The sequence below is a fragment of the Athene cunicularia genome (assembly GCF_003259725.1).
Source record: "Athene cunicularia isolate RWA chromosome 5 unlocalized genomic scaffold, athCun1 chr5_part1, whole genome shotgun sequence".
NCBI lineage: Eukaryota > Metazoa > Chordata > Aves > Strigiformes > Strigidae > Athene > Athene cunicularia.
The window spans coordinates 38,177,502-38,194,374 of NW_020799101.1; the positions used below are offsets into that span (position 1 = coordinate 38,177,502).

General features: G+C 38.6%; 1 protein-coding gene across 9 annotated transcripts in view; it reads left to right on the forward strand.

The window, feature by feature from the left end:
• The first annotated feature begins 1,655 nt into the window (after positions 1 to 1,655).
• PCNX1 (pecanex 1) overlaps positions 1,656 to 16,873 on the forward strand; it is an 89,718-nt gene continuing 74,500 nt past the window's right edge. For 8 of the 9 annotated variants that reach the window (XM_026849050.1, XM_026849059.1, XM_026849053.1 and 5 more), the window contains exons 1-4: positions 1,656 to 1,660; positions 2,909 to 2,910; positions 7,729 to 7,937; positions 13,872 to 13,977. In XM_026849050.1, the coding sequence (XP_026704851.1) occupies position 1,660; positions 2,909 to 2,910; positions 7,729 to 7,937; positions 13,872 to 13,977 (318 nt within the window). In that variant the 5' untranslated portion in view covers positions 1,656 to 1,659. Of the gene's footprint in view, positions 1,661 to 2,908; positions 2,911 to 7,728; positions 7,938 to 9,680; positions 9,738 to 13,871; positions 13,978 to 16,873 lie in introns of those variants that run through there. The other variant, XM_026849054.1, reaches the window with a different exon arrangement.

Below are 16,873 nucleotides of genomic sequence, written 5' to 3' on the forward strand. Positions count from 1 at the left end.
GCGGGTCGGGAGGCGCCCGAGGCTGGGGCGGTTCGGCTGCGTGGGCCTGTTACCGGGAGGGTGGGGGTGGGCGCTAGCGGGGCGCACCGGGCGCGGCAGGGCTTCGGTCGCTGGCGCTGTGCCATCGTTTTTCTGTTTGCTTTCCTTCAAAATTGGGCATAACTACTAGCTTCCGCTGCAGATCTACTGGTGTTGCAGGAAAAAGCGCGGTTTGTGTAGGAGCTGTCAGATCTAGCTAGTGTTTCTGCCTAGCAGCTCTACCACTTTGTCTTCTGACTTTTGAGTCTGGGGAGCGATGTGTGTTAGGGTCCATAGTCTAGAAGTTTATGTGGCCCTAGTGCAGTGCACTGTGTGCTGGTTGGCACTGTAGCTGGGCTGTGAGTTATCGACGAGGAGTTGTTAAGGTTTTTTTGCTCGAGTTCCAGACTTTAGTGTACTTGGTCTGGGAGAATGCCTGTTGAATATATCTTTGCATCTGAGACTTGAATCAAAGCTGTTAAAGTACTAACCTTTGGACTTGGAGAGAAGTATAGGAGAGGTATGGTCAATTATGGAAGAAGGGGGCAGTTTCCTGTTGGCCGGTGCTTTTCTTTCTGTGTAATTTGTGATATGCTAACATTTTGCTTAAAATTTCTCAGATTAGAAAAGTATGGTCATATTAGGTGTGTTGTGACCAGTTTTGAGCATATGAGGTGGAAAGTAATTTGCAAGTTTGTCAGGTCCAGATGCTGTGACAACTAAAAGTAGAAATAGCCTTGTGAAAAAATGTGAGTGAATGAAACCTTGGAGGAAAAACTTTGCGTGAGTGCACTTGCAGAGACTGAGAGCTCTGGGGTCAGGTATTTGCTTTGTTAAAAAGCAATTTGTAAGATTGCAGTATGAGACACTTCATACTAAGAAACAGGTAATGTGGAAGAGGAGGTTGCAGCCCTGTATGGTTAGTTTTTAATTCATATTACTGTGTCTTGGAAAAGGTAGCTCCAAGGCTTTTTTGTTTGAAAAGTTCAGACTGCTGGCAAGCAAACCGCAGGCTGAGACAAGCTGGTTTTAAAACCAAAGTTTGTGTGACAACAGCTAGATAAAACTTTGAACTAAGGAGATCCTCTATAAAAACTGTGAATCTATTTGGAGTTCCACTGTATATGGGAAGACGAGAGTCCTTTTGGTCTCAAATGTAGGGCTTTTTTTTCAATAAGTACTGCTCTTCTGCTTTGACAAAGTAGTCTATTTAATTAGTATTGCCTTGATGAGAAAGCTGTTCATAAAGGTTTGGTGAGCTCTATCCTGCATGTACAGAAGGCTTTTGGAGGGGGGGGCTGATCGATATTGTACATGAGATTTTTGACAGCTGGTAGATCTGGACCAGCATTTGAGTCTTCTGCTGCTCTAAAGCAGCAGTTAAGCTTCAGTTGCCCATGCTGTGGGGTAAACTACAGTGTTGCTTAAACTTTTTTATTTTCCTATGCAAAGGGAAAAGACAGGCAAAAGCAAGCTGCTTTGGGTTTTGTTGAGGTCAGAGAAATTGTCTTGCTTCATAGCTCTGACAAGTTAAAGATGCCACAACAAGTGCCAGCTTCCCTGAGAATAAGTAGGGAGGTTAGTCACAAGTTAAAGCAGATTGAATCATATTTGGCTGTTTTCCCTCTTTCCACCCTCTGCAGTTTAAGTGTTGTCTAGACATAAACTAAACAGGCAGAGCTGTGATGGTCATCTTAGCTCTTTAGCATCCTTTAAGCTCATTTTCAGAATAAAAAGCAGTAAATGTTGCATTACTGTAGAACATACGTAAATAAGCATAACTTGCTTAAAAATTCTTAGGTAATCGTAATCTGAATTCTGAGCATGGCTCACTGGTGTGTAGGAGGGAGTTTCTAAGCTAGCTTCAGATGACTTGTTGCTGGCAGACAACCCTGTGTTTAAAAAAACAAGGTATATAGAAAGACTTAGAATGCTGTCAGGTTTTATATTACTTATAAAACTTTCTCATATAAAGAATTCTAAGATCATGGTGTTGCTTTGCATTGGGGCAGCGATAATGGCAGTTATTCCTGAATTGGATTGTAGCAACAAAGGGGAAAGGATCCCCCAAGAACTTTGCTTGTAGCTGGCTCTCAAGGCTGAATGCATTTTGCAGGAAGCTAATTACTTTTTTTTTTCAGATGTTATTTAACTCCCAACAGGAATGGAACACTTAATCTCTTTTGGATATGGCAGTTTAGATGCACTTACTGCTTAAAGACTTGGTTTATTGCACCCATAGTTGCAAATCTTTTATCTGTGCATTCCTTCTATTGATCCTGTATTTTCAGAATGGAATCTGGGAATGGTTGTGGTCAGCAAGTAATACCATAAATCTTTGTTTCTTTGCCAGGGTTGTTGGCTTTAACCCATACTGTAAACCAACTGAAGAAATAGAGAATTCAGCTAGCCTTTTCTTCCTTGGTCCCTCATCTGCCCTCTGAGCTTAAGCCCGTGAAAGTGAGATCTGTGCCCTGTGTGAAGAAGAGACATACATAAATGTATCTATGTTACAGATGTGGATACTTTTCTTTTTCTTGTGTATTTATCACTCAACCTGTTTTTGTCAGAAGTGTGGCAAAAAGAAGAGTGTAGATAATGGAGGAATTGGGGTGTAGAGGAAGAGAAAGGTCTGCTTGAGTGAAGCTGCTTGAGTCTGTACTCTTGGATCTGTGGCTTGGCAACATGCATACAAAAATACTGCTTTCTAGACTAGTTAAATCTATCCTGTTTGGATATTTGTATTCAGTAACAGACTCAACTGTGCTTGTTGATCTGCATATCTGTTGTAAGAGCTGATCCCTGTTTTTACTTTAATCCAAAACTCAAGTTGTGAGAAGAAAATATGCTACATTATGGGGAAGCTGTACAACTGGGTTGTAAAATATAGTGGTAGAGTTGGAAAAAATACCATAAACGCAGAGGCCAATGTTATGCATCAGTGTTTCAAGGGGGAGGGGAAGAGTAGAGGCTGCCAAAGCACTTCCCCTGGTCGGAATGCTGTTTCAGCCCCACCACGCGCGCAGGAGGGGGTGAAGTCTTGGCTCCGGCACTCGGGGAACTTTGCCAGTGACTGAAGAGGAGCCAGGACTGTACCTTGCTTGGGGTGATGGGCTTGTATGTACCTACAGAACTTGTCTGTCAAAGTCAAACTCATTTAGACAACAGTTCACTTAATACACACTTGATTTTCTGACTTGTGTACATAGTTATAGAAGTAGGTCATAAAAATGTAGGTTCATTTGAAAGTCTCTTTCCAGTGAAGTGTCTGAAAATAGGTGCTGTTTCTTAAACTAAGCGTTTAAGTACTTGAATTTGGTTGTATGATGAGAATCACTGGTATCCCACATTCTCTAAGCCACATCTAGTTTCTTGGCTACTCGAGTTTCATTTGCACAGCTTGAGGTTTCAGTCAAAAACTAGGCAACTCATAACTGAATGAGCTTCCTGATAACAGCAGTTCTTAAGGGCTCTGGCTGTTCATAAACAAAAAATGGGGACAAAACCACATTTACTGTTTCTTTATCTTTCCTCATCTCCTGGGTAAATGCTTCTATAAAATACTGGCCTCAAAATGTTTGAGCTTGAAATAATTTTACAAGACAACTGTTACTGCTTAATGAATGTTTTTGATTGATATTGCTTTTACGTAAGGACTTGCAATCTGATTTGGGTTGGGAGACTTTCCTATGAATGTTCTCAACAGGTAACACCTACACATCTCCTTTTGAAAAGAATCTGGAAGCCTCATTGCATCTGTAGTGTCTAGCTAAAGCTAGGTATGATTAGTTAAGATCCATATAATCTTTCTTAGTTAGTGTGCAACACAGCCTGTGATCAGTGAAATTCCCTCTGGCTCCTGGTGTTTAGGTATTGGAAATTGTAAATCAAGATACAGTGACCTTTGTAGTTCAAGTGGTAATATTGTAGTCCTGTAACTAGTGGTCTGAAGTTTCTTTTCTGTTCTAGGTTGACCACTGGAATCTAGGAGTGCTTAAAGCTTTTTCTACCCACTCTTTCACAAAAGATGTGCTGTGATACAGCCAAAATCACCTAAACCCAATAAGACCTAATAGCCAGCAGCTTTCAGAATGGACAGTCCCACTCCTCAGCTGTGCGTTCCTGCATCTTACTTTTGTCTGTGTGTATAGTATGGATTTCATAAGCTGCCTTGAAAGGTATAAATTTAGAAAGTAACTTCTGAGGGAAAAGTGGTAATAAAATCAATGTCCTTCCCCTCTCTATCTTAGAGTACTACTTAACTTTAAGGTTTAGGGAAAACTTGCAGTGAAGAGTTTATCTAATGATTGGTTTGTTCACCATTAGATGACTGAAGTTTTCAACAAAATGTAATTAAAGCAGGCAGTTTTTGTATGGTCATGTCTAACTCTTTCTTCTACAAGAGCTTCAGTTTTGACTACTGCTGTTCAGTGTGTTTTCTTTTGGTGTTAATGGAAGTGACTGGAGATGTGCAGTTAAATGGGATGTTGTCTGAAATGTTGTTGCAGCTACAGACTTGTAGCCAGCTGGTGTCTGCTAACAAGCTCTAACCTGAGGTTCTTCGTCTGTTGTGCCCAATAAAAATTCTTTAGTACTTGTGAAAAGAACTGAAATGAGATCTAACTGCAAATTTGTAGGACTTAGATTTGTATTCCAATCTTGAAAATGATATTGTATAGGATACTCAGTTAAGATGGTGACAGATCTGTCTCACCTCAAATGTGGTAAAATGTCAAACGTAGTTTAAAATACTAATTTCACTTTAATTTGCCTTGGCTTGTGGAGAGAAGACCCCAAATGGAAGTTGAATGGAAGTTTGGCAAAGAAAAATAGAGAAGGCAGTAGTGGTTTAGGTTAGTTGTGGTAACTCTTCCTCTTGAGGCTGGAATGCATTCGAGTTGCAGGTACCGTGGGTAGCACTGCTGTGCCACAGCATGAGACTTAGTATAGAGTATGATCAGACAGCAGAGTATGCCAGACATGCTAGTATTTCTCCTGGCCTATGCACAGAGGAGTACCTGCTAATGAATATGAGGAATAAAAAGTAGTGAGTTAACTTATTTTTAGCTTTCTGCAATTCTGTGGAAACAGGACGTGAGGTAAAAGCACTCTTTAATTCTTTACTGGGTTTGCTGCAAGTTACGTGCGGTGAGGTGTTTCACCCTTTTCCTCACTTATTCTCAAAGCTTTCCTTTGCAGAACAGAATGTGTAGATTTTTGCATTCCACAAAATAAACTGGGTACACTGTGTGATCTCGCTGTTGAAGGAGCGAAAGGGACAAATTGAAGAGCTCTACAGTCAGAAGAGTATAGGCTTGCTTTTTATATACTAGCCTTTGTCATCTAGTGTTAAAAGGACTCTTCTGATAATGGCTTCTGAACACTGGGTACTTGTAAAGGAGAGGGTAGTTTGTGACTGGGTAGCAGACTGCTTAGCAGGTACGGGAAGCTCACCTATTTTGCCAAAGTTAACGGGCTTGCCCTTGCCTGCAGGGAGCTAGATGTCTCTGAAGTTCTTGGACATGGAAGCGTGGTATTTCTTGAGGAAACCCTTGTAGCATTACTTCAGGGGTTGTGTGGATGCCATTAGCATCATTGTGGCTCCTGGTTGCTTACTGATGCTGATTTTAAATAGCTTAGTTTCCTCTTTCTCCTCCTGAGGTGGTGCTTGGTAAGTGAATCTCCCTGTCCATTAGGGTCTTGTCTAGCTCAGCATGCAAAAATCTTAAATTAACATATCTCAGCTTAGTTTGCCTGTCCTACTTCAAATGCTGTGTTAGGTGTTGACTTGTTTTGGTGGAAAAGGTAGATAGAGCTTGATCTCTTTAAGAAAATAATCCTAATAAGCAATCTGCCTCCTGATTGATTCCAGACTCAATTATTTATACTTGTTCGGCTTTAGAAATGTTACATTAATTATTTGGTTTTGCTTACTGCCAGAAAGCAGCCAGATTAAAGACTGGGTTTGTTCTGAAATCAACAGTCAATACAATACTCGGAAATGTTTATTCTTTAATCACCTTTATTAGTACAATATTTTCTATTTGGAGATTTTGTAAAATGGTGTTTTTGCTAGACTTGTGAATTAAATTGTGTGACAAGCACTTCCAGTTCTTCTAGGACTAATAAGCTCTGGTATATGTAGAAATATTAATGTTGTAATCATATCTCTTCTTAAATGAATAAAACTAGCTTTATGTGCAGAACAGAGAGGGCTCTCTTGTTTTATGTTCCAGTCATGTTCCCTTTCTGATTCTGCAAAATGTGCACGGTGCTTTTATTACCATAAAGACTCTTCTCTTGCAATGGTCTGTATAAGGAGGGAGAACTAGGTATATGAGTCAGTTTGGAATTCGCCTTAGGCTAGGAGGTCAAAAAAAGACAGTTCATTTATTCTCATCTGCTAAATTAATGTTTGCTGGGTAACAAATGCTGTTTAATTCGGACTCTTCTAAGTCTCTGTGTGTGTGTATATATATATGGCTGTTGGAATTTGGTATCAAAGTACACCATCAGTGGAGTAAAAGTTAGTGATGCAGCAAGATATTTGAGAACAGACTCTTACTGCTTTTTAAGGAAAGTGGTCTATTTGTGGATGAAGATTAAGAGTTAATATCTCATTTTGTTTAGTGACTACTTAAGGAAATGACAAAATTATAAATATGAATGAAAAGTGAATTAGAAGGATGAAAGCCTTGAAATGAAATCTGAAGTTTAACTAGTACTCTGAACACTTCTTTTAACTAGCTGTTAGGCCACACTTATTATCTGTTGCTGAAATGATAGATCTGTAAAATCATTATGGGCCTTGGCAAAAGTTGCAAGAGAGGTCTGAACTCTGAGTGGAATTTCAAAAGTTGGTTTCAGTGAGGTTTTTCACATGGCTTCTGGCCCCCTTTGACACAACTGAAAAATTCTCTTTAGAACGTCTGCATCAGCTGCCTTTCCATGGGCATGTAATAGTCTAGCACAAATAATCTTTGCAGCGTATGGTTTAGCAGGTTATTGTGGACTACTGCTCAAATGTGTGAGCCACAAATGTGAACAGCCTTTTTTTTTCTTTTTTTTTTGTATGCAGGTATGGAAAAGTTTGACTTTTGACTGATCACTATTTTGTTATGCAAGAGTATCTGTTGGAAGCTGACAAGCTAAGTCAAAGTGTCTATGTTGGGTAGTTGAGAAGGTTTTCTCCCATCCAGCATGACGTCAAACTCGAGTCAGTCTTTCCAAAGTGGACTTAGTGCTGTGTACCAGTCCTGAAGTAAGGTCATACCCTGTGCTTGGTTTAGTTTTCAAGTTGCTTAAAATCTTCCCATCTTTTTTATTCATAACAACTAATCAAAAATATTGGGTGTGAAACAAAAAATCATGCTAGCTGTAGGGTTCCTAGTCTAGGTCTTGTATTCCAATAGCCTGGAAAAAGAGAACAAGAGTTGAATTTGGATCTCAAGCTTCAGTGATAGGTCTGCTTAGTGTGCTGCTGTGGTGTTTTGGTATCTTGTAGTTCCACTGTTCCTTTTTTTCTAGGTTGCTAGACTTCGAACAATCTCCACACAAAGTTTGACTGTAGGGGATGTGTGTTTAACCTTCATTTTCAGTATGATCAATATTTTCTGTATGAAAGAAACTGTTGAACTCTAGATAGCTTTATGTACTCTAATGGACATTTGATCTTGTGTTCATTAACTCTTTCTTACTCTCTTTTGAAAGGCTCTTCCTTCTTCCATGATGATAGTAGCTGTCTACTGCCCGGTGATAGCAGCTCTCTTTATCGTTTTGAAGATGGTGAATTACCGTTTGCACAGGGCACTGGATGAGGGAGAAATCGTGGAGAGGAATGCCAGTGAGCATATGGACAGAGGTGCAAAACCAGAACAAAGCAATGTTTCAGCTAAGAGGAAAGACAGCAATGGGCCCAGGTAAGATGTCTGCTGATGCTTGTATTCTGCTTCAGATGATAAACAGTCTTGTTTTCATCAGATGTATAACTGGAATGGTGGTTGAAATAAGCGCTGAGGAATATAGATGCAGACCTCTGTAGTGCTGACAGACTGTTTCAGTCTGGTCTTTAAAAGCAGACTTATCTATGTATTGGGTTTGAAATGATGGGTTCACGTTAATTTCCTGGTTCCTTCCCCAGAGGAGTTCCAGGACAATATCAAAAATGCTGGAAGCACTGAAACAATAGTGTGGAAAATGTGTGCTGGTTAGGTCACTAAATACTTAACACAACCAGTACATGCAATCTTATTTCAGCAGTAGACTTAGTTTTAAAAATGTAGCTGTCAGAGACCACATACTACATGTTAAGTCATTTATCACTAAAAGGATAGTTTTTCAAAAGCAGGAGTCAGATACAATGCTTGACTACAGTCATAGTCTTGCTCCAGGAGAACACTGTCCTGTGAATTTAGAAATTCTGAATTTCTCAGCTCAGTAATGAAGATGACGATTCTGAAGTACTTCAGTAGGAGGTGATTCCTTTCCACAGATCTTTGCTGTCACTAGCATAAAAAAACCCCAGAGGTTTTCCTTCTTTTGACCAGACTATTTGGAGAAAGAAGAGCAAAAGATGACTCATCAAGAAGGCCAGCCTAACCAGTCTGATCAGGCTATGGATGTGTTACCAGCTCTATTATCAAAGCCTCTGCCTGTCTCCAGATAATTGAGGCCATCTTGAGAGTTAGACTGCATGAAATAAATCAGCCTTGAATTGCTAGCTTTTACAGAAGACCTTTCTTTTGTCTGTGAGTTTCTGATACTAGTAGCCATGAATAGTTTTCAAAGTGATGCAGTTAGTATGCTGTCCTGACTCTTAAAAGGTTGTGTGTGTTGTCTTAAACCCAAACCAAACCAAAAAAAACCAAACCTGAAACTTCTACGTGGACACATGTGCTATAAGGAAGTGTAGATGAAAGAAGCCTCTTAAGTCTGTTTATCAGGATGCTTAAAGAAAGGAAGTGTGAAAGTGATGCTCTTGGAAGTACTGAGCCTGGAAGTAAAAGGACTTCACTGTGCATATGGGCTAGCTTCTTAGGAGATGGGTCTTAAGTTCTTCTGTATCTGCTCTCAGCTCAGGTATTGTTAGCAAAACCAGTGTCTTAGATTCCTTTAAAGTTGATATACAGTAACTTCTTGTATCAATCTTTTATAACCTGACCCTTTTTCCATGTTGTGTTTGGTAACTGAACCTGCTGATTTTAATTGTGACTCCATTTAGATCACCATATACCTTACTAAAACTGTATTGAGCTGTTTTGGCAGAATGCTTGCCTAAATGTATGTTAATGCTTATTCTGCTTAATAAAATTCATGAAAGTAAACTAGTGGTCTGTTCTGTTTCAATGCAACCTTGCTAATGCATGTTTTAGCGGTGATCCTTAGATTCTGTTTTGTTTCGGTGTTTGGTTTTTTTTTTTAGCCATGTAGCTTTTGCTTCCAAAACAGTAGCCAAGACTTGGCAAGGGACTTATTTCGACTGGTATTGTGAATTACTTCTGGATGTTTCAGAAGTTCTGTTTTGTCTAAGGAGCAGCTGACATGGGACAAATTACTACATTATAAACATTTGTGAGCTCAGAAGTAGAGGTTAGTTTGCTGTGTGTCCTGCTTGCCAACTAAAGTTTCATTAACTTTTATATGATCCTTGTTCCCACTTTCAGGTCTCTTAACTAGAACTGGGAACAAGGTCAATGCAGAAATTACGGAGTTACTTTTTGGTAAGTGGGATGTACAGTATATACTAATCTTTGCCTGGAAGCTTACAAGAACTCTGGGGTAACATTCAAACCAGTAGAGGGGATGTAGAATGAGTGTTTAATATTGAGCTGTCACCTTCTTAGTAAGTTAAATTGGAACACTAATTAAAAAAAACAGTCTTAGAAGAAAGTGTGTATGTAGGGTTTGGTTTTTTTAAACTCTGCTCCCCTAGCATAAGGTGAAGATGGGGGAGATCTAAGCAGACATTCTACCTTAAATATTTGCATAATCAGAACATTAATTTCGATAAGCTTAGTCTACAGCATGTGATGCCTAATAAATACATAGTATAGAGTGCAAAGCTGTCCTCGAGTCTTCACCCCACCCCACACATCCTCCCTGAGATCAGTTTAGATAAGAATATTAGTATTTCTGAAGGAATAAGCAATAGTCTGGTTTCTATTCAAAAGTTATGTTCAGGGTTCTGTTTAGCTTCTAAGAACTGCTGTTCGTTCTTTCTGAAGATGTTTATCTGCAAAGTGGTGCTTTCAGGTATTGGACTAAAATTACGTGCTGTCATTTGTAGGTTTACATGAACTGCTTGTTTATTTTTGGTTCACATTACTTTTGTGAATAGGATCCAACTCTGAGAGTTTTTCATCTTTTCATAAAACTTTGGCATGCTTAAGCAAAGAACAACTTACTGTTCCGTAAGAAGTGCCTTATTTTCGTCATCCTCTTTTAAAGCTGAAATTCTCTAGTTAATATTTTTGAAAGAAGCTAGTCTAAATTTAGAGATGGGAATGTGAGTTATCTTCTGTAGCTTCTAGTGCAGTTGCTGCTTTCATACTTAAGGGTGTAGCATTAGTAATGCTTTTGTGAGGTTTCCCGAGAACAAGTAATGGGGATACAGTCTCCTAATCTCACATGAAAGGTGGAAGGAACAGTACAAGTGTAATCTTTGTTAGGTATCAGGGGACCCACACAGATACCTTAAAACACTTAAGTCAGTCTTGCTTTTGGTGGTGTGAATATGGCTTCTTTCTTGTGTCAGTGACAACTATGGGTCAAAGTATCATAAAGCATTAACCTAGTGACACTGGTGTCCCTGATCTCATCAGCATGGGGGAGCTGTAATCATGATGCTATGTGAATTTCACATGTACTTCTACAAAATAAAACTGACAGTTAGGGAGTGTTACATGTTTGAGTTATGTACAGTCTGCTGAAACAAGTATGAGCAAGAGAATTAAAGAAGTAATCTCTGCAACTCAGGCCCTGCCTTTGCTATTTCTCCTTGCAGTTTTCTGTGGCTGTCAGATGTGTCCTTGAGCTTGGAGTTGTTTTGCCTGTTTGACTCTATAGTTAGTGATTAAGGCTTTAACGAAAACTTCTTGATACTTGAAACTGTCGTGGTCTAGTATTTGCACTATGTGCTCTGGTTCCGCTGTGTTTTGAGAGCAGCCTCCTGACTAGTTATCCTGCTATTTTAGTTGGAAATTAAGGACAGAAGAAGGTATTCAAAAGAAAATATTAAAACACTTCCTCTGCTTTGTCCTGACATCAGAATTGCTCATTCCAAATTCTCTCTGGAAGTTCTACTCTGAATATCAGATTTCTGTAGTCAAATCAGTGTAAGTCAGGTTTTAAACTTCTGAATTCATGTAGGCTTACAACCTCTTCAGACTTTTGGTTAGTCTCTGACACACTGATTTAATATAGATGCAGATAGTAATTTCAGGTAGGACAGTTACTAATAATTAATAATATTAGTTTTAATTTTTGTGCAGTCTTTGCCTTTTCAACAGCAATCTCCATTTCAGGTAGCTGGACATAATTTATTCAAGTCTTCTCAATTTTTGTAGTAAACAGTTTTTTTTGCTTCTGAACTGAAAAGCATGGCACTAGCTCTAGGGTATGAATTCAGTAAACTGTAAGAAACTGTTTGCAGAACTTAATAGTAAAAAGGAATGGCCACAACATGAGCAGAAAATAGCTCCTAAAGGATTCTACATGCTGTTGTAGTCCAGGTCCTTATGTATACAATAATTAATCCTTGAAATCTATAGTTCTTACTTTTTTCTGCAGATATTTTTTTTTGTTACTGTTTGTTATTAGCTTTTGTTAATCTATTAGCTTGTGTGTGCTGTCACAAAATATAGCAGCTGTGAGTAGAGTGGTGGTATTGGGTTGTATTGTTGCTTATACTGATATGTTGGTTCACTTTTAAGACAAAATTGCTTTTCTCCCACCATGGCTAACTACCCAGTTCTGTAAGTGAGAGCTTACTCTCATTGACTTATTTTTCTACTTCATAGGACATACTTTAATCATATGCAGTGTCTCTCAATGTATTATTCAAACAGGAAAGCAATTTCATCTTTCTGTGAATGGTATTCTTTGTTATATCTTCAGTTATCATCATAATGTATGCTGAACTTAAATTCTCACTTAATGTTTTTCAGTTTAGTCTTTAAGTTCATTTTACATACTTATGTGTTCTTAAAGTGCTTATATAAGGAATACTTTTTTTGGCTAAAGCTGGTGGAAGTTATTGAAGCTAGGTTGGGGTTTTTTTGTTTGTTTTTTTTTTTTTAGTTCTCCTTACCTGGTTCTGCCTTAGAATAATTGATAATATCAGGTCAGAGAAGGCTCTGTAAACAGCCATCAATAAGAGCATGCTTATATGTCACTGCTGTACCAAAATAATGGCTTTTCACTTCTTTAAGTTAACTTATTTTTACTGAAGTAATGTATTCCTAACTTCAGTCTTTTTTGTCATCTCTTTGATGTAGGAAGGTTCAAGGGCCTCCTATATGGTCTAGAATGGTTCCCGAGGCTGTATCTTTATGCCTCTCTGAGATGTCAAGAGCTTGAAATGTCATGCTGCAGAATGAATGATCTAGGATATTATAAACAAACTGTCAGTAGACTGAAGGACCTGAAACATCAATGTCCCTATATAAATTTAAGTGTAGGTCTTCTTGCATGAGATTTTTCCATGAGACTGTCTGTTTCTATGAGACAGTGCTTCTGTCCACTTCTGTTCCCTTTTCCAGAGAGGCTTCATCTTTAGTTTTAGTACAACTGGGGAAGGGTTGTGCATATGTTCTTTCTCCAGTAAAATGTTGGAGTGGACTTCCACAGCTCTCAGTCAGTGATTGTTGGGAAGCAGTTGATCATCTTTGGGAAGGAGCAGAGAGGGTCATTGTCAAATTACACTATAGTTACTTCTGTTCACAAATCTCCTGGATCACGGTAGTTGAAGAGAACTGTATTGGGAGAGGAAAAAGGATGCCTCAACTTCTCGCTCTTTGCAGTGAACAAACAGTGCTAGGTTGGATCTCTGAATTGTAGTCTACAACTGATTCACAGCCTGTTGTCCTAATGGACAGCTCCAGCTTGCTGTTGTTCCATAAATACCTGCTTCTGACAAGCTGAATTACACTGAATTACAATTTGGTGATGTTGATGGAGGAAAATACTTTCAAACTAATACTTATTGATCCTGAAAGGGTGAAATCATTAGGACATGTTATAGATGTTTTACCTCAAACTATTTCTTGGTAAGGCCTGTAAATTGACTGAAGGGAAGTTATTTTCTGGTAGAAAGAAGTGGTTTGCATCCCTGGGAGAGATACCATGTCCCTGTATGTCTCTGCCTTTCTGGTAACTTTTACTGACAGTGTGTGGCTTTCTTGGTTAACCCATCCTTACTCTTGCTCCTAGATCCAGTCTAAGGGAAAGATCTGGAGTCCTTTCCATGCTCTTTGAAAGAGATTCTATTTCGTAATTTTTCTGCTGATTGATTTTTGGGTATTGTAGTTGAACGGGTGATCTGAAAGTTACATGTGTGTACACACAGACAGAGAATGTCATACGTGAGCATTTCAAAATGCCTTGTAGTTCCTTAGTCTTCAGGGTTTGTTGGCTGGCGACAGTGGAGTTCACAAGGCAGCAGCTTCTGTGGCAGTATAGAGGGTACTCCTGCTCTGACTGAGCCTCCAGTGTCAAATGGGCGGTGTTCATCTGAGGTACTGGGCTATGCTTGAGCCCCTGATATTTGAAAAGGGTTTTGAATCTGTGCTCAGTGTAGACAAACATCCGTTTAACTGGAAGGTTAATGTTTTGGGTTTTTTCCTTGTTTCTCTCAGTGACCCTGGTGGAGGGATTGAGATGTCAGAGTTCATACGAGAAGCAACTCCCCCTGTTGGCTGCAGTTCACGCAATTCTTATGCTGGGGTAGATCCAAACAACCAGGTAAGAATTAAAGCTACTGCAGTTGTTGCCTTAGTACTGCTGACTTTGCAATCTGTAATCTTTGATATATTCTTATTATTTTGTTTATCTTAATACAATTTAAAAAAACCCTAACAACTTACCTTTCTGTGTTTTAACTGCCTAGTTAGGATGGCATTGCACTCTCCTAGCTGCATAGCTCTTGCTTTTCCCATCTTGTGATCATTTTAGAAATGGCTGAATTTTATAAGGGAGCCCACTGTCCCATCAGAAAGTATTACCTTTTGCTCAGTTAGTTTTCTTCTGATTTAATAAATCAAAATTGCTCAGAGCATGGTCAGGTAAGTACTAAGACCCACTATGGTGGGCTTCCTTTTTTTTGCTGTCAGTGAGCCATTAGATAGCTCAAGCTGTAACTTCATCCTTATGTTCCAACTTTGGTTTCCTCCCTTAGTTTTGTGTGATCTGTCATTTAAATGCTTAATTGGCAAACTTCAGTTGTCCTGAGTTTGAGGAGGTTCTGTTAAGTCCTCGTAGAATGTATCTGCTAATGATGATCTTTTGCAGTGCTTAAATGGCTTTCTGAAAGTTGTTATTCCTGACAGTTCAGACTGCAGTCAAAAATGCTAGGTTGCTAAGGTCCAAAGCAAGAAAACTGGTAGAAACTGAAAGATTAAACCGTTTTATTTTTGGATGACCTCTGCAAGATCTTTACTATATTGACACTTCAGTAGGGGTGGGAAGAAAGCAATAAAATAGGGGCTGCTGCGGACCAGATGGAAGCACTGGAAGCGCTAAAGAACTTGTATTAAATTCTAATAAAGCCAAGTTCTTTATGCTCTACTTGCATTGTGATTTCACTGGGGAGGTTGTTCTGTTTCCTTATGATGTCTGCTAGATTTTTGCTTTCACCTTCTGTTGTGCTGCATGTGCTGTTCCTTCTGTTTTGCTTGTGATGTTTAGCCAGTTGTGGCATATTTCTTTTGCCAACTCTTTATGAGGACAAGTAGATTGACTGGCCAGACTGTATGGTTACTTCAAGTGAGCAGTGCAGCATCATAATAAAGATACAGAAGCTATGTTTGAATAATGTGGAAATCCACAATGTTGTATTACAATATCAAGTCCTTCTAATTAGCTCTCTGAGCAAGCAGTATATAATGTAGTGCAGTGTTATGGTAATGTTTGTTTATCTGAATAATGCTTCATTATGCAGCATAAATAAGAGATTTTCTTTGAAGAGAGCAGGTACTTGGTAGCATTCAGAGGAATAGGAAGCAATGTTCCATGTAGGAAGACAGAAGTAGATTGAGGATCATGTTTCTTTGTCTGTTTTTTTTGAAAAAAAAAAAACAAACCAGCCAACCCCAACCTATTCCAAACGTACTCATAACAGTTTGTGTTAAAGCATGTGAAAGAAGCTCTTGTGCTCTTTCCTGTGTGCTTTAATGCTGACACTAAAACATAGTTAAAGCTACTGTGAAAGCTATTATAGTGTTTAAAATGTGTTTATGCTGATAAATTTAGTGATCACTAGTCCCCTGTAATTGAATTTGCAGCATCAAAAGGTTAAGTGAACAATAAGTATGGGAGTTCAGTTTTTTGTGTGAAGTAGCTTTCCTATGCTGATGCATTTGCATTTAGCTACAGTATTCAGCAAGGCATGTTACTGAAGGGAAAGAAAAGTTGAAACATGATAAAATTACTAACTAAAAGTGTGCATGACAGTGTAGAAAAGAAAATGTATTAAACAAGTTCTGACTGCTTTTTTTGCATTGCACATAGCAAAGCCATTGTGCTTCTGTAGTGTGGCTGAATAAAATCTGCACACATCTTCAGATTACTTTAGATTTGCCTTACAGAGAAGAATTAGTAGGATTATGCTTTTTCTCGGAGTTGTCTGAACTAAGGGATTTTTGGAAAACAGTATCCCAATAAGTATACAATAAAGTTAAATTGCCATCATTTTTTATATCTTAGGTTCAGATTTTGCCTTTGAGTGCCCTTCTGTCTTATTTCTGAGTGGTTTAATTATTTGACACATGCATTTTTGTGTGCTATTCGAAGCTCTTTGAGAAAGGTGGTATTGGAAATACTATTGAAGGAAAAAGACTAAATTCTCAAATCTGCTACAGATTACAGGACACAGAAAAGGCAGACTGCAGACCTAAATCGTGAGTGTTTTTGTATGAAGTACATGTCTGCTGGTTGACCATTGGACATGGCTGAAAAGCAGATACTATAAATTTGAAATGTGAGTGTAACTAATATCTAAGAATAGATCAAACAATATTGCAGTCTTCCACTAACCAGGTTACTTGCCTTGAGGTAACTGTAATCTGTGAATTTGGAAACTGTCTTCAAAAGAAAAACTGGATTTGCAGGAATGAGAGGGAGGAATAAGATACAGTAAAATGATTAGGTTTAATTGATTTAAGTTTATTCATCTGCCAGCAGGGTTCATCCCTGGTCATGCTACTGCCACTTTCCATGTGTTCCACTTAGTTCTTGTGGTTACCTAGTCACTGGATCAACTCTGAGACAGACCTGAAAACTAATCCTGGTAAAAATATGTATCTTTCCCAATGGGAACAGTTTCTGGATTTAGCTTGGTGTTTACTATGTTGAACAGATAAGTTTTATGTTGACATGGTGTTGTCTTTAAGCATTTTAGACAACCACGATCACAGTGTTAAACATTTAGCTTTACAACAGCAGTTATTATTGTACCATCACACTAGTAGTTTGTTTCCACATTAGGTATTTTCAAGGAAAAATTCTAGAACAGAAACATTTTAAAAGCAGCATAGTAAAATCTCCAAGTACATTTGCTATAAAACAGAATAATGCAGTGATATAGTTGGAAGCATAATTAGATGGCTTGTCATTTCTGTTCGCAGTAGAAATTCTCATGAGT